Here is a 22,677-nt window from a genome sequence, read left to right on the forward strand (position 1 = left end):
AACAATCAGCATATATATTTCTACTACAGTAGTATAAAGAGGAATTGTAGATCATTCTTCTTAACACTATCAAGATAAACAGACTTCATAAAGCTAGAATACAGTGTATTTTGTTAAGAAAGGCACAAGAAGGGGGCGCCTGGGTGGCGCAGTCGGTTAAGCGTCCGACTTCAGCCAGGTCACGATCTCGCGGTCCGTGAGTTCGAGCCCCGCATCAGGCTCTGGGCTGATGGCTCGGAGCCTGGAGCCTGTTTCCGATTCTGTGTCTCCCTCTCTCTCTGCTCCTCCCCCGTTCATGCTCTGTCTCTCTCTGTCCCAAAAATAAAAAACGTTGAAAGAAAGGCACAAGAAGGTGCACATGGGTGGCTCAGACGGTTAAGTGTCAGACTCTTGATCTCAGCTTAAGTCTTTATCTCAGGGTCATGAGTTCAAGCCCCGCACTGGGCTCCACACTGGGCATGGAGTCTACTTTAAAAAAAAACAAAAAAGGCAGAAGAAGCTCTATTAGCTTACAAAACAAATCACAAATCTTACTGATTTATGCAGTCATCTGAACAATGTTTCAAACTATTTGAAACGCCTATAAGACAAAGAGCTTTTATATCTATGAAAAGTCAAATATGTAATCTTACAGCATTAGAAAAAAATTCCTAACTTTTTAAAAGCAAAACGTTAGTTGATTAGTGACTATACAAAGATGCTTGGAAATAAATTAACTTTGCAACTTGTTTTTCCTTGAAACTATAAACTTGCTGACCTAGAATCTTTTGTTGTGGTTGTTGTTACTTATTTATTTTGAGAGAGACAGAGACAGTGCAAGTGGGGGAGGGGCAGAGAGAGGGAGACAAGCAGGCTGTGTGCTGACAGTGCAGAGCCCAACGTGGAGCTCAGACTCACAAAACTGTGAGATCATGACCTGAGCCAGAACCAAGAGTTGGACATTTAAGCGACTCAGCCACCCAGGCGCTCCTAGAATCTTCTTTTAAACTACACAGAACCTATTCATTATCCCTAAAGGATAAACTTGTATTTCCAGCCTTACTCTTTCTTAACAGGGAAGTCTTCTACATCCCAAGGAAATGGTCTGAGATCTACACAGAAATGAATTTACAAAGCTAACCATCACAACACTAATCATTACAGCTAAACTGTTTTAAAATTTTTAAAGTTCATTTATTTTGAGAGAGAGAGAGAGAGAGAGAGAGACAGCGCGTGAGCACGAGTGGGGCAGGGACAGAGAGAGATGGGGAGAGAGTGTGCTCGGGCACTGTCAGCGCAGAGCCCAACTTTGGGCTGGAAACTCATGGGCTGGAACTCATGAACCGTGAGATGAACCTGAACTCATGAACCTGAACCGAAATGGAGTTGGACCCTCAGCTGACTGGGCAGTCCAGGTGCCCTACAGCTAAACTATTTTTTAAACTGAGATGTCCAAAAATAGAAAACTGCTTAGGTCATTATAGATTATGAAATCTTGTCAACATATTTGGTATGGTGTGTGCTCATTGTATGATGTTAGGTCATACAATGGAAAGCAGTGGAAAGCAGGACATACAGTGGAAAGCAGGACAAAAATCTATACACACGATAAAGTATGAATACACACACATATGTAGAAAAAAACTGGAAGGAAATGAAGCAAAATTTTAATTGTGCTTCCTTTTTTAAATACTTAAAACTTTTATTTTAAAATAGTTTTTAATTTACAGAAAAGGTCCAAAATAAGAGAGCTTCTGTATATGCAACACCCAGTTTTGTTAGCATTTTATATCACTATGGCGCATTTGTCACAACTAGTGAACCAACGGATGTATCATTATTAACTAAACTCCATACTGTGCCCGTATTTCCTCAGTTTTTCCCTAATGTCGTTTTTTTGTTCAAGCACCCTATCTAGGATACCATATTACATTAGTCATTGTGGTGTCTAAATGAGGTGTCTCTCGATCCAATAGGGGCCCCCAAATGTGGGGTGACAATCAGTTGGAAGCTGGTGGTGCAGGAGGTAAAATAATTCACCTGAGGCAGAACAAAGGGCATAGATGTTTAATGAATACAGGGCAAGTGGGCTGCAGGCAGGACAGCAAAGGAGATGTGTCTGCAAAGGCAGTGGGTGGGCTCTGTTTTTAAAGGGGGGGGAAGATGAGGAGGGACAGTGATGTATGGAATTCTCCCTTTTTGGTAACTGTGTCCAGTTATAAGTAGCCCATTGGTCTCTGTGCTGACAGCTCAGAGTCTGGAGCCTGCTTCAGATTCTGTGTCTCCCCCCTCTCTGCCCCTCCCCCACTCATGCTCTTTCTCTCCTCCAAAAATAAATAAACATTAAAAAAAAAAAAACTTAAAAGAAAAATGTAGCGCATTGGTTAGTTAGGGCTTGTGGATTTTTGAGGTGGGTCGCCTGATGGGCCTGTCTGTATTCAGCCAGGTGGTCGCTCTGGGCCCTTTCTGCATCCCATTGCTCAAGCCTGTTTGCCTAAAAGCCACTTCTACAGTCATGTCTCCTTAGCTGCTTCTTGGCTGATGGTTTCTCAGACTTTCTTTGTTTTTCACGTTCTTGACAGTTTTGAGTATTTTGGTGAGGTCTTTTGCGGAATGTCCCTTAATTCGGGCTTGCTTGATACTTGAGACTAGGGTTATGGGTTCTTGGGAGGAAGACAGCAGACTTAAAGTGCCACTTTCAACACATCAGTCACATCAAGCGTACGTGGTATCAACACAATTTATCACTGATGTTTACCTGGGTAAGGTAGCATTTGTCAAGCTTCCTCATCACAAAGTTACTCCCTGTCCCCCTTTCCATCCTGTACACTTTGGTAGGGAGTAACTAGGTACAGCTGCCTGCCTTTTGACTTCTTCATAGTTTTCAGTATTTTCTGGATTTCTAGAATAAACATACATTACCTTTAAAAAAAAGGCCAATAACCCCCAATTTTAAGTCCTACCTGTAGTTCAAGTCCCATCTGAAATGCCACTTCTCTTAAGTCCTCCCCACCTCTCTACCATGTTGGAGGTGGTTTGTCTCATCCTTATATAATACTGTCTCCATGGCACTTTTATTCTGTTTCACCTCTACACTAAAATGTTACTTCCCCCACTTGTTTATACCTCCATCTTATTTCAGAATGGATTAAAGGAGGGTCTCTTCACCTCCCCGTGTCTGTGCTCTAAGGCCCAGTCAAGGAACATGGTCATCCACACTGTTTTTTTTTTAAGTTTATTTATTTTGAGAGAGACAGAGAGTGCAAGTGGGGGGAGGGGCAGAGAGAGGGGGAAAATCTCAAGCAGGCTCCACACTGTCAGCACAGAGCCCAATGTGGGGCTGGAACGCACAAACCACAAGATCACAACCTGAGCTGAAATCAAGAGTTGGATCCTTGAACGACTGAGCCCCCCGGGTGTCCCTGGCCATCCACATTCTTAACATCTTTTTGTTTCTGTCCTGAGGCTCTTTCAGGAACCTGCTCCACAATCTCTGAGGATGCTAAGTATTCCAGCATGATGAACAAGGGAAGAGATTGCCTTGGAGAGTATAGTTAAACCAGTCTGGTTTTTCTTGCCCATGTGCTTAGGAAGGCACGCAGAAAGCACAATCAGCAGTGCAGAGAAAGCTACCTACCTGCTATTACATTCCTGGGCATGGGTGGAAGAGGCATCCCTCAGCCCACTGAGGTTAGTGGGGACTAGAAACTATATACGCAGCACATTTTCTTCATGTGAAAAAAAGAAAACAAAATCTTCGAGTCTTCCATCGCTTTTTGCTTCTTTATTTTTTTCAAAGTTTACTTATTTGAAGGAAAGAGAGAGAGCCCACACGCACCCACAAGAGGGGGAGGGAGGGGCAGAGAGAGAGACAGAGAGAGAGAGCATCTCAAGCAGGTTCCACAGCTAGTGAAGTGCCTGATGCAGGGCTTGATCCCACAACTGAGAGATCATGAAAATCAAGAGTCGGGTGCTTAACTGACTGAGCCACCCAGGCATCCTGATTTTTGTTTCTTTTAGTTCTCAATTTTCTTCTATTTTAGTCCTGACTTGGCAGAGCCAGAAACCACAAGCCTCAAGTTAGCACCCTTACTAGAGTTTTTCAAAATGACATTTTATTTATTTAGGTGCTATCTGAATCTGAGGCAGGATTCTCAGTAATGTAGCGATTTAGAAAAATTCAATGAAAAAACAGAAGAGAAAGGGATATATAAATAATATAAATCATAATCCATATTAAGAAAAAAAGATCACGTTGCCATGTTTACATCTTAATAATCTTCCTTTCCTCAGAGCACCTGGGTGGCTCAGTCAGTTGAGCATCTGATTTTGGCTCAGGTCATGGTCTCACGGTTTGTGAGTTTGAGCCCTGCTTTGGACTCTGTGCCTCCCTCTCAAAAATGAATAAACATTTTTAAAAAGTTTTAAAAATCTTCCTTTTCTTTTTCTATAATTGTAAATATATTTCCATGTCTGTGTGGATTTCCTGTGCATATGCTATTAAACTTGATTTTCTCCTATTAATCTGTCTTATGTCAATGTGATTCTTAGTCCAGCTAGAAGGACTTATGACAGGACAGGAATTCTTGCTCCCCGACAGTGGAGACAAGGCTGAGACCACTGAAAGGAAACAGCAACTTTATCTGTAATGTCCCAATTTTAAACTTTCATAAAAGTTGCTTATACTTAAGGCTCTCTTTTCATTCCTGACATTGTATGGAGACTTGTTGCGGACTTTGAGTCTGGAGTTCTCTCTTGTCCAGCAAGAGAGTGGATGCAGAATTAAATGTGAGAGAGGCTAATGTCTGGGAGGAGACAAGAGCCCTGAGTAAGGATCTTTGCTCTGTTTTTATTAGGATCAGAACGCTTACAAATGTGATGAACATGCAGAAAGAGACCATGAAACCATGAACATTAACTCATATGTGTGAGAGAAAGGGGGTTTCAAAGATATGTAGTGTTAAGGGTTTGGGTCAATATAAAACAAAACCTTTTCCGCAGAGCAGATGGTTGTTTACACAGGCACGAGGCGCTGTGTCTGTTTATCTTAACTTGCCTAAGGGAGAAGACAGATACAGCAGGCTACCTCAGGGTCAACAAGGCACCTTTCTTTGGCTAATTAGCTCCACTCTGGGCAGCTTCACCCTGCTGCTGTCTATAGCCCTGTTGACCTATTCTGGACATTCCTTCCTGTGAAAGCAGCTTTCTGCTTTTGTACCATGCTGGGAGCGCTTTTCCCTGTTGACCTAATCTTGGATGCTTTCATTCTGTGGCTTCCCATTCTTATGCTTTTGTACTATGCTGGAGGCGCTTTCGCCCTGTTTACCTTTTCTTGGATACTTTCATCCTAAACCTTGTTAACCCATTGGTGCAAGCTCAGGGAATTCCTAAACTTATTCCCCACAGAGACTATTTTTAACAGTAATGTTATTTAAAGAGAAAGGAATAAAAACCCAAAAGTGTTAGCATAATACCTCAGATAGAATTGACTTTAACTGATACTTTTTAGCATATAAAAGTCTCACCCTCACAACCTTCAAATACTGGGTTATGTCTTCAAGAGAGTCTGTCTGACTTTCCCCCACCCAAGTGTTTGTGGAAGAAAGTCTGGAGCTGCTTCCAAGCATCCACCTGGGCCATGGCATGAGCCCTGGTCTCCCCTCCCCAGATGACAGGACCACCCACCAAGGTGTGTAGGGAAGCCTGGCACAAGGGGAAGTAAAGAGGCTCAATATAGTGCCCTGCCCCAGGATAACAGATGATCTGCGGCTTTTCCTTACCATGGGCCTGTAAGCGCTTAGAGGCCTCATTAGCATAGAATTCACTCTTCCAGTTGTGGTCATCCAGACCTACTAGGAACAGGAAGGCATTCTCAGCCCTTTCCACAGGAATGAAACTCTTCTGGTCATGTCCCTCCAAAGGGCTGTTCAGCACATCCAGAATGTCTGCCAAGCCGTCTCTGGTCAGCTTGATGCGACTTTGGTCGAAGCCCACAGGAGGCAAAGTTTCATCCTTGTAGTGTAAGGTTCCCCCCACATTGGCCACAGAGCCATTGATTATGACGGCGGCGGTGATGCCTTTCAGGAACGAGGCCATGGAGAGGCAGAGATCACCTCCTTTGGAACTCCCAAGCAGCCCAACTCCTGGACCCTTTACCTGAGAAAAGAACAGAGGAGAGAGGAGAACGAGTCCATGAACAGTGCAGCATGATCTGTAGTGCCTGGAACTGGATACCAGGCAGAACTGAGTCAGAATCTGGGCTCTACCATTTGCCAATTTTACAACCTTGGGGTATTTACTTTTCTTCCTCTCTGTCTTTTTTTCTACAGTCTCTCCATCATCATTCTTGGGTGACTTCAACAACCATGTGGAGGACAGAGTAAATACTTTGGCTTCTCAGTTCCTTGACCTCAAACTTAAACAATGTTTTTTTCCCTACCCTGTCTCAGCCATCCACTCCCACTGTCATAACCTAAACTGAGTCATCATCAGTGAGTAGTTCATCTCTAAAACCTCAGCTTCAAGCATTCCACTCTCTGATCACCACCTTCAATAATTCCAGGTTAACCATTCTTGTACCACCCATTTCCACCTCTCGGTGGCCTTGACTACCACTGTTGTTTTAACTATCAGTATGTCTCTTGTGTTCTTACTTGCCTCTCACTTACTTTAGATTTCAAGCTTCTTTGTTATTATCACGTCCTTGTAACCACCCTTAACTCTAAGATCTCTCTGCCTTTGGTCATACTTTCCTGGAAAAACACTAACCTTGGTTAAACCCCCCTATTCACTTCCTCCAGGCCTGTATTTGTGCAAGTGAACACTGCTGGAAAAAAAACTACACATTTATGCTGACAGAGCTTACTTTCATTTCATGACCACAAATTTCAGATAAGCATCCATATTTCCCATCTATCCTGCCACATTTCACTTATGTGCGCTTCCCACTTCTGTAAAAGACTGTGTCACACCTCCTACCTCCTCAAGCCCCTTAACCTTTAACCTTGTTTCTTTCACTTTCAGCTCTTCATACTTGGTGGAGAAAATAAATAGCCCAGTAGGAACTGCTCCTCATTTCCCCCTGCGAGATCTACTTAGTGCCATGTGAACTCAAGCTCTATACCTTCTCTTCTGTTTCCAAAGAAGCATCTCTGTGCTTATCAAAGGCCCCCTGCTGCTTGTACTTGGGATCTCCTCCACTCTCATTCTCAAGGACTTCCCTCCTACAATTACATCATCTCCCTCTCCTCTTTCATAACTTTCTTCTCAACTGGCCCATTCCCATCAGCGTACTTAAATGCTCTAGTACCTCTCCCATTTTCACAACAGTCCCTCCACCTCACATCCACTCTGCCCTAGTTTTCTACTCTCTTTTACAGCAAAATTTGTGGAGACAAAATTGTCTGTAGCTGTTCTTCTCGTCTTCCCTTTTCTACCTAATCCCCTCAGGGTAGCTTGGGTTTGCACTATTCCACAAGGACTGCTCTTGCCACAGTTACCAAAATCTTCTATTACAAGTGGCCATTTGAGGGGCACCTGGGTGGCTCCAGAATTAAGGATCCGACTCTTGATCTCAGCTCAGGTCATGATCTCAGGGTCCTGAGTTTAAGCCCCACATCGGGCTGTGTGCTGAGCATGGGGCGTGGTTAAGTCTCTCTCTCTGTCTCTCTCTCAACAAATGACTAAACTTAAAAAAAAAAAAAAAACCCAAAACAAACAAAAAACCAAATGGCCATTTGAGTCACCTGTCAACAGCAGTCTTTTTTTTCCTTATGACTTCTCCAATAGCACCCTTGACTGGTTTCAACCATTTACTCCTCATAAAAGAAAAGTACTAGGAATTAAATGATATATTATTACCATCCCAATTTTTCGGAGGAAAGGGAGGCCCCAAGGTCATGGAACTAGTTACTAGTTGGTGAAATCAAACTCACATTTAACTTTAACTTTTGTCTGTCTACATTTTGTGCTGGTGCCATTACACCCTATCACCTTTTCTAAGAGTTCCACAGCTTCCCATCCACTGTGAGCTCTGAACTGTAAAATAAGTAAGGTGTATCTTCTGATCCTCTGATACTCTGAACCTATAAAGCCCTCAAAGCACTTCCTAATAACTAGCTTCTTTGGCGGCCCAGTTCTTCATTTAATACTGTGTTCTCAGAAGGGCCACAAAGAAGGGAGCATTGTTAGACACAAACATTTAACCTACGGCCTTCTGGAGATAAGTGATTACCTTTCCCTTTCCCTCTCCTTCCTGTATCGAACTTAGGGTTCTCACATGTGTTTGAGCTGATTATAATAAACTATAAAATACTGGAATTTAAAATTCCAAGCCGAAGAAGAACATCTTTAGTAGCAGAATATATGGTAACATATAATTGCAGACAAACTGTCTACGAGAAGTAACTATAAATGGTAATGTGTGTTGGGTATTGGGAGTAGCTGTCGTGAATTTGTCAAGTTGTATCAAAACCAAGAGCAGTCAGGAGAACACCTGATACACAGATCACAAAAACCTAGAGACATTCCAACCTCAGGATGATCCAGCAGGTAGTTCACAGCTTCTTCAAAGTACTCCAGGTGGAGGGTCTCTATGCCCCGGGGGAGGTCTTCATAGTTACAATAAGCCAGAGCCATCACAGCAAAACCCTTGCCAGCCAGCAGACAAGCTCGATATTCCAGAAGGCCACCTCCAGCTCCAAAAAGGTCCACAATCCCAGGGAAGGGCCCAGGTTCTTTGGAAGAAGCAAAACACAAAACTGAACTATTTCTTAAACTCTTTGCAGTGGTGTCAAAAGCCATGTGTTGTCTACTTGGTGATGTCAAACTTTTCTGCTGACAATCAGAAATGTTAGAAGATCTCTGGCCTTCAAAGATCCAGACAGTGGCACAGGCTCAATCCACATTTCCCCTATGCCCAGAGCTTCAAAGCCCCATAGATTTTTTACAGTTAAGTATGCATTACTTTTCTAATTAAAAATAATTTACAAGTAGACAATGAAAACAGCAAAACCACTGCCCACTGCCCCCCCAAAAGTGACAATGCCAAATGCCAGAGAACATGTAGAGTAAGTGGAACCCTCATACATTGACGGTGGAAATGCAAAACAATACAGCCACTTTGGAAAACAGTTGAGCAATTTCTTATAAAGGTAAACATATACTTAATCATATGATTTAACAATCTCACTCCTAGGTGCTTACCCAAGAGAAATGAAAATTGGTGTTCATACAAAAACTTGTATGCAACAGTTTGCAGTGACTTTATTTGTAATCTCTAAAGACTTGAAACCCAGCCTGGAAACCCCTGTCCTTCAACTGTTGAATGAATAAAACTGAAGTATACCCACAGAATGGAGTACTACTAAGAAACAAGAAGAAACGATTGGATATACGGAGCATGAATGAATCTCAAATGCATTAAGCTAGACTCTGTTTATCGGACATTTTTACCATTTACACAAAAAGTTTATACCTAACATGCAAAATCTGAAAAAATGATAAGGCAAACACTTTACACCCAACACCTTAAGAAATAACTCAGTACTAACTATCCAAGCCCCGAGTATCTGTGCCCCTTCTCTCCCTTTTCACTATGCTGAATTTTATCATTCTCTTAATTTTCTTTACAGTATTACCACTTATACATGTACCTTAAACAGTATTTTATCTTGCCTATTTTTTGAGTTTTATTTATCTGAATGGAGTGATATTGAATGTGTTCTTCTGGGACTTCATTGTTTCACTCAGTACTCTTTTTGAAATTCATCCATGTTGATTTTTTTTTTTTTTTTTTAGGGAAATAACTTTTTTCCTTCCCTTTCCTTCCTTTCTTCCTTTCGGGGGGGGGGGGGGGAGAATCCCAAGCAGTCAGCACAGAGGCGTTGCGAACCCACCAAGCCTGAGATTATGACCTGAGCTAAAACAAAGAATCAGACGCTTAATGGACTGAGTCACCCAGGCGCCCTATACCAGTTTCCTTAACCTTGATATACTGTGGGAGTTAGAAGTAAACTTGCTATACTGAGAAACTATTTTAAAAGTCGTTAAAGACTTGGAACTACCTATAAAATGTTTCGCTTTTACTTACAACTGTCTTTTCCATTTCCTTATGATGTCTTCTAACTGACCTCTAAGTTTTGGACCAAGAGAGCCACCTCCCCAGGCAGGGTACACTTTAACGTCCCCACAGACCTCTGCAATGTTGGGAGTTACATCCTTACTCTTGGTAGACCTGCAGGAGGCCAGAGAAAGGCAGACAGGACAGCCTGGGACGCAACGCACTCACCGGGCGGCAGGAAGAGCGTGCCGCGCACCCGGCCCGCGCGTACCGGCACCCGCCGCATCCCCGGCCGCAGGAAGTCGCGCTCCAGCACCGCTCGGCCCAGGAGCCGCCCGGCGTCGGGCTCGTGGCCCTCGAGCACCTCCAGCTCCACGGCGAAGGGCGTCTGCACGTTCCGCTTCACCAGCCGCACCAAGGGCTTCTCGGGCTCCAGGGCCCAGAGCAGCCCCATGGGCTCGAGCCCCGTGAAGCTGCCGCCCAGCGCGGGCGCGCGCGCCAGGTCCAGGAGGCCGCCGGCGTCCGCTAGGTACCGCGCGCGGGCCCGGAAGAGCGCGCCCTTCTCGTCGCGCAGGGACGCGCTCAGCGTGACGGGCTGTCCCGGAGCGAGGCCGCGCACCGCGATGTGCACGGGTTCGTCCCAGCAGCCGCGGCCCGCGGGCTCCAGGCGCCAGGTCGCTGTCCTCCGGGCAGGTGCCCACGAGACCCGGCCACCAGACCATAGCTTTGGAGAGCCTGGCAGCTGACCCCATCGGCGGAGTCCAGAAGCTCGCAGCATAGCCGCAGAGGAGACCACCATTTTGTCTTTTGACTTTTGACCTCATTTCAATGAACACCGTGGAGAAAGTTAGAAACCAGTAGAGACCCTCTAGTGGCAGGTTGCCTCAGCTGCATGCTGAGCGCCCTGTGCGGCCAAGGAGGACGCCAAATTGAGCTTGGAGGGCCAGACTCTTGCACATCAGGTCAGTAGCTTACTTGTAAAAAAAAAAGAAAAAAAGAAAAAAAAGCCAAAGCGGCGCCTGAGTGGCTCAGTCGGTTAAGCATACGACTTGGGATCAGGTCATGGTCTCACAGCTCGTGATTTTGAGTCAAGTCCGGTTCTATGCTGACAGCTCAGAGCCTGGAGCCTACTTCAGACTGTCTCCGTCTCTCTCTGCCCCTCCCCGGCTGGCGCACTCTCTCTCTCTCTCAAATATAAATAAACAAAAAATAAAAGAAAGAGCGAAAATAGATATACATGAACTTGCTTTACATACTGAAAAACCTGCACTTTTTATGTGGGATAAGAATTTCCTAGTTCTGCTTCTCATAAGCTTTTTGGCTTGTGCAGTGTTGGCTGCACAGGGGCCGGCTGCTGGCTGTCAATGGCTAAGACGAGTGCAGGCCTGGAATTGAGTTTTATCAATTTGTTGACTGATTCACTCCCATTAATAATTATAGGGCGTTTCATTAAAAGTGTGCATCATGGTGTTTTGCTTGTATATTTACCTGTGTATATGCTTATCTTCTACACTATCCTACATTTTAGGGGCCTGGAGTCTTACTAGCTGTGTGACCTCAACCTCATTCCTTATAGGTGTAAAAATAGCCAGTTGAGATTATACTGCATTGTCAAGTTGCTGTATTTAGGCAAACGTGATCTCTTTCTCATCCGGGACATTTCACCTTTTCCCCACTTTTTTTTTTTTTTTTTTTTTTGAAGTCAAGTCTTTAAAAAATTTTTTGATGTTTATTTTTGAGAGAGAGAGAGAGAAAGAGAGCTAGAGCACCAGTGGAGGAGGGGCAGAGAGCAGGAGATACAGAATCCCAAGCAGGCTCCAGGCTGACAGCACAGAGCCCCATGTGGGGTTCAAACCCACAAGCCACAAGAGCATGACCTGAGTGTAAGTCAGATGAGACACTCCACCAACTGACCCACCCAGGCTCCCCTCCCCACTTTTTCATAAAATCCACCCAGGAGTGGATATTTCATTAAACTTAACTTCAGGCCCTTTCCAAGGCCTTGTATTTGATTTTACATTCATGATTTTTCATATCCTTTTTATTAGAGAAATCTGCAAATTGTGTAAGCTTATTTCAAGCCCACAATTTGTGTTTGCCACTGCTCCCAATAAGGCCACCCAAGGACTTTTTACTTAGTTTCGAATGTTCTTCTGTCCTGCTGGTCATTAATCATGCAACTCCCTATAGCTCTAATTACTTTTGCACTGGTTCTGTGGGATATTTCAGTGTATTTTGGGCACAGAAACTAAAGAAAGTAAATAATAATAGCTAGCTCTTAATCCTTACAAGAACCTTATGAGAAAATTAAGGCCTGGAGAGGTGAAATGATTTGTTAAAGATCAAGCAACTAGATATACTGGGATTTATATCTCTGCAATCAGATTCCAGAGTCTGTGCTCTGAACCATTGTGCTTTAAATGTCTTTTTTTTTTTTAAGTTTATTTATTTTGGGAGCGCACACACAAGCACGAGGGAAGGGCAGAGGGAGAGACAGAATCCCAAGCAGGTTCAACTTGGGAGCCTGATGTGGGGCATGATCCATCCCATCACTGTGAGATCATGACCTAGGCTGAAATCAAGGTGGACCCTTAACCAACTGAGCCACCCAGGCATCCTGTATTTTGGGTAGTTTTAATTTTCTTCTCTGTCCATAATTTCTATCAGAAATCACATGGCTTTTATAATTAAACAGTATTTTTTTAATTGTATATAGCAACATAAAATGTACCATTTTAACCATTTTGTTTTTAGTGGGCTTCATGCCCAGAGCAGGGCCCAAACCCGTGACCTGGAGATCAAGACCCAAGCAGAGGGGTGCCTGGTGGCTCAGTTGGTTGAGTGTCTGACTTCAGCTCAGGTCATGATATCATGTCTGTGGGTTCAAGGCCCACATCAGGCTCTGTGCTGACCGCTCAGAGCCTGGAGTCTGTTTTGGATTCTGTCTCTCCCTCTCTCTCTGCCCCTCCCCTGCTCACGCTCTCTGTCTCTCAAAAAATAAAATGTTAAAAAAAATTAAAAAACAAAAAGACCAATAGTTGGACACCCAATGGACAGAGCCCAGGCACCCTCATTTTAACCATTTTTAAGTGTATAGTTAAATACACTCACATTGTTGTGCAACCATCACCACTGTCCATCTCCAGAACTTTTTCATCACCCAAACTGAAAACCCCCCCCAGCCCCTGGAAACCACTTTCTGTCTCTAGGAATTTGATTGCTCTAGTTACCTCATATAAGTGGAATCATTCAGTATTTGTCCCTTTGTGTCTGCTTATTTCAGTTAGTGTGTCTTTCAGGTCCATCCATAGATGTAGCATGTATCAGAAATTCCTTCTTTTTTAATGCTGAATAATATTCTGCTGCATGTATGCAACGCATTTTGTTTATCCATCTACTGATGGATATGGGGTTGTTTTCACATTTACTATTGTGAATGTACTGCTATGAACATGAGTGTACAAATACCTGTATAAGAGCCCCTGTTTTCAATTCTTTTGGGTATATACGCAGAAGTAGTAGGATTGCTGGATCACATGGTAATTCTGTTTAATTAAAAAAAAATTTTTTTTAACATTTATTTCTTTTTGAGAGACAGAGACAGAGTGTGAGCAGGGGAGGGGCAGAGAGAAAGGGAGAGACAGAACCCAAAGTGGGCTAGCTCCAGGCTCCTTGCTGGCAGCCAAGAGCCTGACATGGGGCTCGAACTCACGAACTGTAAGATCATGACCTGAACCGAAGTTGAACCAACTGAGCCACCCAGGCGCCCCTGTTTTAATTTTTTTAAATGTTTTTATTTATTTTTAAGAGAGAGAGAGAGAGACAGAATGTGAGCAGGGGCAGGGCAGAGAGAGAGGGAGACACACAATCTGAAGCAGGCTCCAGGCTCGGAGCTGTCAGCAAAGAGCCCAGCGCGGGGCTAGAACTCACGAACCGTGAGATCATGACCTGAGTCGAAGTCAGGTGCTTAATTGACTGAGCCACCCAGGTGCCCAAATTCTGTTTAATTTTTTTTAAGTCTTTCAGTCTTTTTTCATCTCAGAGACCATGTCTTTTCACCCTTTTGTAAGGGTCCCAGGGTCTGAGCACAGCTTGAGCCCAGGCACTGAAGTGAGTGCTCATTTTCTCACTTGGTAGTGCTCATTTCTCTCAGTGGTAGCCACCTGGATAGCATGGCCCCAGGTCAACACAACAGACAGAACCTTATGCCCAGAAATCTTCCCTACCGTCAGGACAAATTAGTTCTGTAAAGGAACTCCTGAAGACTAGTATTCTGGAAGTCTGGGATTTTACTATTAGAAATAGGGGATTTGAAGAATCCCTTTGTAAAAATAGTGTCATCAGCTGATAATCTAGCCAGGATTTGGGGACCAGGGGAGATGGAATTGAACTATGTGAAGGAAGGGGATTCAGTGGGGGGTGGTGATGAAAGGGGAACAGAAAAGACCCCAAAGACAGACCCATTCTACTTTACTGTTTGTTCTATCAGCCTAGTGATCTTCATGCCAGAGCTGGGTGTTCATGTGTTCACTGCTTTGCCTTTTCTCAGCAGTACTTATGAAGCTTAGTGGGGGAAAAAATTGAGCAGCACACATCTAGGGGTTCATTTTCAAAGGATGACTAAGGAATCCATTGTGGCATCAATCAATAAATACAAGGCAATTTCCCGAAGTTGTTTACAAAAGGAAATTAAATAAATAGTCGAAGATACCACTGATTGAACCTGCAAATTCTGTGAGTAGACTCATGGAATTCTAAAGAGGTGGTTGCCTGGTAACCAATATAAACAGCTTTGGAACCTAAGAAACTACGGAAGGTTTAAGATGCTTTCTTTTGATGACTGTGTTGTAGGAGGCCATTTTGAAGGTAATTTCAAAACACTTCTACTTTACCAGTACCTGAAAAGAGTTTTCGTCAGCTGAATGATATAAGACAGCCTGAAGTAGTTGAAAAGATTTTGATTAGGCGTCAAAAGGGTATTACTTCAGGTATCAACCACTACTGTGATCTTAGTCATGTTTTTCCTCTCTGGGCCTCAGTTTTGATATTTGCAAGAGATAAGAGTTGGAACAGAGTCATCTTTCTGGCAGTTACCTTAGTAATCTCAGGAGTCGGCAGTATATCTGTGTGAGTACATGGCAAGGAATAGTAATTAGACAGTAGAGGGGAAAAAAATGAAGGAACTTTCTGATGAAAAAGAGGCAGCAGAGAGAGGGGTGTGAGTCAAGCCAGGTTGAGGCTGTGTTCCCTGATCCTGCTCTCCCCACCACCAAGCTTCCTTCATATATCCCAAATATAGCTCTTGCGGGGGCGCCTGGGTGGCTCAGTCAGTTGAGCGGCCGACTTCAGCTCAGGTCATGATCTCGCGGTCCGTGAGTTCGAGCCCCGCGTCGGGCTCTGTGTTGACAGCTCGGAGCCTGGAGCCTGTTTCAGATTCTGTGTCTCCCTCTCTCTGACCCTCCGCTGTTCATGCTCTGTCTCTCCCTGTCTCGAAAATAAATAAAACGTTAAAAAAAATTAAAAAAAAAATTAGCTCTTGGGGCTATGGCTTCTCTCAATTTAATGTGTATGAACACCTGTGAGAGCTGGTTAAAATACAGATTTCTAGGCCTCACTTGCAGCCTACTCAATCAATATTCTGGGGTGTAGCACACAGGATTCCTCATTTTTTTAAATTTTTTAATGTTTATTTTTGAGACAGAGACAGAGCACGAGCAGGGGAGGGGCACAGAGAGACAGAGAGACAGAGACAGAATCCAAAGCAGGCTCCAAGCTTGAACCCACCAACCGTGAGATCATGACCTGAGGCAAAGTTGGACACTTAACCAACTGAGCCACCCAGGCACCCCTGGGATTCTGCATTTTAACAAGCTCCTCAAATGATCTTGATGCAGAAGATCCTTAACCATTAACACTGTTGTAGAAGCTGACTGTCCCTCTTGGGCCCTACCTTAAAATCTGTGGGTGGAGGGGAGAGTGTATTTTCAAAAGCTCTCAGAAATACTGTGCTAAGGTTTATTGCTTTTTAGCCTTCTTTGACAGTTTCTGCTGCTTTAATAACAAAGAAAAAGCTAGGTATTACTCCTTTTGACATGAATCATTCAGCCCACTTTAATTATTTCTGGAGAATAAAGGTACCAGACCAGGGGGTGAGGGTAGGGGAAAATCTGGAACCTCTGAGATATCACTCATTTTGAATCTGGATTCTTCTATTAGGTTTTACTTGGAGGCACGTGGCCTAGCCCTTCCAGCCCCACTCCTGCCTGTCTAGCCTGGTTCTGAGAGGCACAGAGATAATGTTGCTGTTTACCAGATTGTGGGGCCTGGTCTGCAGTTATCCCAGGTTTGACTACAGGATGCCATGTATTCAATTTCTTATGCTGTCAGTATACAAAGGCACCTGGACCTGCCACCCTGTTTTGTTTTGTTTTAAAGTAGGCTCCATGCCCAACATGGGGCTCGAACTCATGGCCCTGAGATCAAGAGTCGCATGCTCTACTGGCTATGCCAGCCAGGCTCCCCCTGCTTTTGGTTCTTAAGGGGATGTTTGGTCTAGGTAACATTTAAGTTTGGATAATATGGAGCCTCCAAACTCCATTCATAGGTTTTCTTCTTCCCTCTCTATCCATCTTCTCTTTTAATTGCCTAGGGCCCCAATAATCCTAACCTGTTCCCTAAGTGCCCAATGCACCATCTAACTGTGGGACTCCAGAGACTTGCCTTCTGGCGGCAATAGTCCATACTGTAAATCAGTTACAGTTCCTCTTAGTTGTGTAATACTTTGAAGCTTGCAAAAAAAAAAAAAAAAAACCCTTTCATACTTGCTCCTTAATTTTGAGCTTCATATCTACACCAAATTAGATATCAAACTCTATTTTCAGACTGGCAAACTGAGACAAACTAGAGATATTAAATCACTTCCCCAAGGTAACATGGCTGGGAAGTGCAGAACTTGGCCTTACACTTGTCTTCTGACCCTATGTCCGTCTAGGACAAGTCGCTTTTGACAAAACCCTTCAACATTTTGTCCTGTCTTCATTTCTCTTCAAAACACATCAGGTATTATTCCTCTTTTCACCAACCCGCCATATTAGATGAGAATAACTATCCCTTGAGAATTTACAAAAAATGGCAATGCTAACATGGTATTCTCTCTGGGATGCTGGCACTGTAACCAAAGATTCTGTGTGTCACAGGCTAAAGAGTGTATATATATGTATTTTGGGACATCCAGAATCATTCCATATAGTCATCTTGGGGCAAAACTGGTCCTTATCTGTTTTTCAGGTGTTTAGGATCAAATGCCTCCTATCGTAGGAGCAAGATATTGACACACTGACGTGTTAAGAATGATAAAATGTTCTATTAGGCAATACACAAGGCACAAGAACACTAATATTGTTTTCATCTAACAATTCATCTTCAACCAGTAAGAGTAGGCACTGTTTCAGGAAAAGTATCACTTGTGACCACCTTCTAACCTTGCCATAACTTTTTTACATTAACTTTTAAAATACTCAGTGCCCTCATGGCCATGTTGCCTTCATGGTTGTGAAGAGATGGAACAACTAAATTCAGTCTCATGTGCAGAAAATCCTGGCGGGATATCATATTAATCACGTATGACTTAATTTGAGTGACATCTAGATAACAGCAGGCTCTTAACAAAAAGAAGTACACCAATAGGTCAGATTTCATACACAGAAGAAAGTAGAAATAATCAATCAATCAATCATCATCATCAATCAAGCCCTGGGAAGCCAATGTGGCATGGAGGTGAAGTGCTCTTAAGTTGGAATCTGACAACTAGGTTTAAAACCTGGCTCTTCTGCTTATGGCTTGTGTGACCTGAAGCAATTTACTTAACCACTCTGAGCCTCAAATTCTTCCCATTCACATTCAAGACTGTAATATCTTCCCCATGTAAAGCCCTTAGCAAATTGCAGGCACACCTCATTTTATTGTGCTTTACCTTAATGCACTTCGCAGAGATTGCATTTTTTACACATTGAAGGTTTGTGGCAACCCTGTGTCTATCACTTCCATTTTTTTCAACAGCATTTGTTTACTCTGTGTTTCTGTGTCACATTTTGGTAATTCTTGAAATACTTCAGACTTTTTCATTATTATTGTATTTGTTATGGTGATCTCTGATCATGACTCACTGAAAGCACAGATGATGGTTAGCATTTTTTAATTAAGGTATGAACATTTTTTTTAAGTTTATTTATTTATTTTGAGAGAGAGAAAGAGAAAGAGAGCAAGTGGGGGAAGGGCAGAAACAGAGAGAATCCCAAGCAGGCTCTGTCAGCGCAGAGCCCGATGCGGGGCTCAAACTTATGAACCATAAGATCATGACCTGAGCCCAAGTCGGACGCCTCGCCAGTTGAGTCACCCAGGCACCCCTGAACGTTGTTTATTAAACATAATGCTATTGCATACTCAGTCAATTAAAATTTAACTTTTACATGCACTTGGGAAACCAAAAAATCCATTAGACCCACTTTTATTATGGTATTTGCTTGACTGCAGCGGTCTGGAAAAAACCCACAATATCTCTGAGGTACGTCTGTACTCCATTATTGTCAATTATCATTATTAGATGGAGGACTTCAGAAGGAAAATTTTTTTAATGTTTGTTTATTTATTTTTCTGGGAGGGGCAGAAAGAGAGGGAGCATCCCAAGCAGGCTCTACACTGTCAGCGCAGAGCCTGATGTGGGGTTCAAATTTGTGAAAACTGAGATCGTGACCTGAGCCAAAATCGAGTCCAACACTTAACTGAATGAGCCACTCAGGTGCCCCCAGAAGGAAAAAATAAAAAAATAAAAAAATTTTTTTTGAAGTTTATTTACCTTGAGAGAGACAGAGACCATGCAAGTCAGGGAGGGGCAGAGAGAGAGGAAGAGAGAGAATCCCAAGCAGGCTCCACACTGCCAGCATAGAGCCCAACGTTGGGCTCAAATTCACAAAACCGTGAGATCATGGCCTGAGCTGAAACCAAAAGTCAGAGACGCTTAACTGACCAAGCCACTCAAGCACCCCAGAAGGAAAATTTTTAAGAAAGCAGTAAATGTAAGCTAGCTAAAACATGGAAACAGCTTGCCCCAGTAATTAAGGAGGAGGTGATTTACCTACTTGGTGAAATACCCTGTAGCTGTTAGACACTTTAACAGTGAGGACTGTGTAGTAAGATGGTAAAGTACCGGGGGATTTGGAAGGGCAGCAGAGACAGAAGACCTGATCCTTGGACAGTACAGTTAGCCAAATATTTAACAATGTGAGGTGTCACAGGATTGAGGGTTAAAATTACTGGTACAGAATCAGTGAACTGCACACCTGAAACTAACGCTGTATGTTAACTATACTGGAACTAAAAACGCAGATAAGAAACTGGTACAGAGTAGGAGTGATTTATAAATTTGTGTGGGACATGGAGGCCTGGATAAGGTCAAGAAAGTTGTGGAGCAGGTAGGAACTGACCTAGGCCTGGAAGAATGGACAGAATTTGTCAAGGATGGAGTGTGCTAACACACACAGCGGGCACAGAAGGAAGCTCCACTCTGTGGAGGGAGCAATGGGTGGAGATGAGCTAAGAGACTCAAGAGGTTACAGTCGGACAAGGTCATAAACTGGGGTCACACTCATGGAGAACCCTGAATGCCAGGCTGAGGTATCTGAACTTTATGCTATAAATAAGCCTTTTGAACATACATAAAGCAATATTTGAGGAAAAATGAAGGGCTGAGATTTGAGAACAAATGGCAGAACTGGAAGCAAGGGGCTGATACAAGGAATATTTAGAATGTTCACCATTTCTTCTTTTTTTTTGTCCCTCTTCTAATTCACGTGGCTTCTCCCCACTTGGACCCACCCCTGCTCCCCTTATCTGTCTTCCCATTTCTTCCCTTTCTGTACTGCTATGGCCTACCAATTTCTGCTGACCTAGAGCTCTCATCAGTTCCTCCCATCTCCTCAACAGATACCTGGTCACACCTCCAAACCCTGCATCTGGACCAGGCAGTATGGAAGGAAGCCTTTGCTGGGAAAGGATGACCAGAACCCAACATGGGAAGACCTTTCTTTCCCACCATTTCCATCAGTCACTCCCCCCACGGCTGGGATGGGGCATGATCTTTACTCCTTCGAAACCAAGGAACAAGGAGGAATGTGCCTCTGTCTCCAGTGTACCTCCAGTCTACCACTTTAGCCCACATCGCTGTGTGCACCTCAAGAACCAATATCTGAAAAAGGCTGCTACAAACCTTACCTTCTCTGAGGAGGTGGTGTGGCAGCGAGGGCTTTCCAGCATCCCTTTCAGCCAGTACAACTTTGACCATCTCTATAATGCAGACCACATCATGCAGCCTACCCAGATCAGGAGGGCCCAATATGAGAAACCTATCAGCTTCAAGTTCTTGGGTTCTTCAGGTCCCTCAGCAAGGGTCACCTCCCAGGCTGTGAAGACAGAAAGCTCTGTTGAACGTAAGCAGCTGAAGGAATCAAAGCCAGCAAGTGTAGTCCAGGAAAAACCTTGCCCTCTCATCCCTCATTCCTTCAGGGATCCGGACGTGCTACGTCTGTCACTTTCTCCAGATGTGAACCTGGAAGTGAGGGAAGCCTGGCTTCCACCTCCTGAGAAGGAGGCCAGAGCCTGGGAAGCCATCGTGCTGGAAAAGCTGAACAAGCGCACTGCCCGATGGATCCAGAGCAAGCGTCCCCTAAGGTCTCGGGTATCCCCCAACAAGTGGCAGAGCTTTCTGCACCAGCAGTACGACTGGAGCCACATCCGGGATGAGCTTACTTCCACCAGTGACCTGGAGCTCTTGAAACAGCTGGAAGAAGAAGAAACAGCAGAATTTGAGGATCAAAGTGTTACCCTGCCAATCCAGGAGAAAAAGAAGCCAGAGCTGCTGCTTCCTGTTTACTATAGGTAGACTGGCTGAGGCCTCTGGCACACCTTTGAGAATGCTTGGCTCCCCTTCCAGGACTCCTGCGTTAGTTCACATTCCTTATTTCAGAATGTGCTGTCCCATCAACCTCTTGGAGTTCTCCACTGCCAACTTACTCTCTAAGATCTCCTTCAAGTAAGGTTTCACAGCCTAGGCACTACTGACATCCTGGACTGGATAATCCTGTTGTGGGGGTCTGCCTTATACCTTGTAAGATGTTTAGTAACACCCCACTGGATGCCAGTAACACTCTGTAGTTGTGACAACCAGAGAGGTCTCCAGTCATTGACACATGTCCCCTTAAGGGACAAAGTCACCCCCAGTTGAGAACCACTGCCTGTAAAGGGATTGGTTTTGGGCCTTTCCTAACAGACTGAGCGATTCTGCTGATCCAGTTACTATCCAGGTGCTCCCAGAAATGTATCCATGGGGAAAATAAGGTTTGGTCCTGCCTCGCTTTGAATTAAGGAGCCAATGTGTCAGTGCCTCAAAAACGAACTGGCAGCAGGACAGAGAACTAAACAATTTGAGGGAAGATTACTGCATATTTCTGGTTGCTTCCTTCTCATTTATAGCTAGATGGAAGACTGGAGCTAGTCTAATGTCCCTGATTCCCAAAAGCGAACTAAAAGTAAGTGGGAATCCATTAATCTGTCCATTTATTAGATAAATACAAACTGCATTCCCACTACTTGCCAGGTACTCTGCAAAGTGCTGGGAATACAATGTAAACGAGAGATATGGAACCTTTAAGGAGCTTATATGTTCACGGGGTGGACAGGCATGAAATAAGCACATACATAATGAAGTGAAATAATATAGAATTGGTTCCCTTCCCCACGTCAGTGCAATCTCTAAGGGCACCAATGTTGTTGTTGTTGTTGTTGTTGTTGTTGTTTTTTAAGAAGGGTAATGCTGGGAGCATGGCCACTCTGTCATACTGTCCAGTGGCTACAGGAGTGGCTCTATTAGAGGAAGAGGAAGTTGGCTGCTGATAGGTACCTTCATAGGGCATCTTGGGAGCAAAGTGAATAGTTAAACATAGGTGTTTTCCAGATGCTCATGTGTGTATGAGGTGAGCTTAAAGAGGAGCTGTGGGTCTGATGGAAAGCAGGAGGTCCATCTCCCACCTTTCCCTTCTCTCCCTCTCTCCCTCCTGCTAAGATTGCCCAATTACTTGCCTCAAGTGCAGACAGGTGAACCTATGCCTGGCAACAATAAGACTGCTGAGGGTATCAAAGGAAAGAACATCTGCCAGCCCCCGAACCAGAGGTACTTTCGACAGGTGAATCCTCGAGCTGGAAAGTTTGCTTACTCCACAGACAACACCTTTGAACAGGAAATATACTTTGGTAATAGAGCTGGGGTGCCGTGCTGGGGGCTGGGTGGACATGGAACAGGGAGGTGGAAAGTAGCCAGGGGATGAAACAGTCATGAGTGTGGACAAGAGGCTCTGGATGACCAAGGTGTTCATGGCAACATCCCCTAGTTACCAGCACAGGTTTTTTTTTGGGGGGGGGGGAAGAGGGGCAGACAGGTATCTGGTGCAGGCGAAACTGTTTTCCCTCTTCCCCTTTCTCTATCCCTTTCTGTTACTAAGGAGGCTGTGGAGGGTGGGGTCATAAAGTAAATAGATTTGGCTCTGAGAACAACTACCTCTTGTCTTCTTTCTTTCCCTTTGAGATAA

At 44.0% G+C, this 22,677-nt stretch overlaps 2 protein-coding genes across 6 annotated transcripts in view; one reads left to right on the top strand and one right to left on the bottom strand.

Moving 5' to 3' along the window:
* ACOT6 (acyl-CoA thioesterase 6) overlaps positions 1-10,852 on the bottom strand; it is a 79,668-nt gene extending 68,816 nt beyond the window's left edge. Inside the window, exons 1-3 of one of the 2 annotated variants that reach the window (XM_049611410.1) lie at positions 10,268-10,852; positions 8,512-8,714; positions 3,736-6,135 (exon numbers count right to left, since the gene is read on the bottom strand). In XM_049611410.1, coding sequence (XP_049467367.1) covers positions 5,536-6,135; positions 8,512-8,714; positions 10,268-10,838 — 1,374 coding nt within the window. In that variant the 5' untranslated portion in view covers positions 10,839-10,852 and the 3' untranslated portion in view covers positions 3,736-5,535. Of the gene's footprint in view, positions 1-3,735; positions 6,136-8,511; positions 8,715-10,267 lie in introns of those variants that run through there. The other variant, XM_049611409.1, reaches the window with a different exon arrangement.
* A 4,059-nt stretch (positions 10,853-14,911) lies between these two features.
* Positions 14,912-22,677, top strand: part of HEATR4 (HEAT repeat containing 4) — a 44,890-nt gene continuing 37,124 nt past the window's right edge. For all 4 annotated transcript variants that reach the window (XR_007453404.1, XM_049611382.1, XM_049611381.1 and 1 more), the window contains exons 1-3: positions 14,912-15,027; positions 20,021-20,971; positions 22,155-22,342. Coding sequence is in view for 3 of the 4 variants with exons in the window: in XM_049611382.1 (XP_049467339.1) it covers positions 20,064-20,971; positions 22,155-22,342 (1,096 nt within the window). In the remaining variant the exon portion in view is untranslated. The remainder of the gene's footprint in view (positions 15,028-20,020; positions 20,972-22,154; positions 22,343-22,677) is intronic.

Source organism: Panthera uncia, assembly GCF_023721935.1.
Source record: "Panthera uncia isolate 11264 chromosome B3 unlocalized genomic scaffold, Puncia_PCG_1.0 HiC_scaffold_1, whole genome shotgun sequence".
Classification (NCBI taxonomy): Eukaryota; Metazoa; Chordata; class Mammalia; order Carnivora; family Felidae; genus Panthera; species Panthera uncia.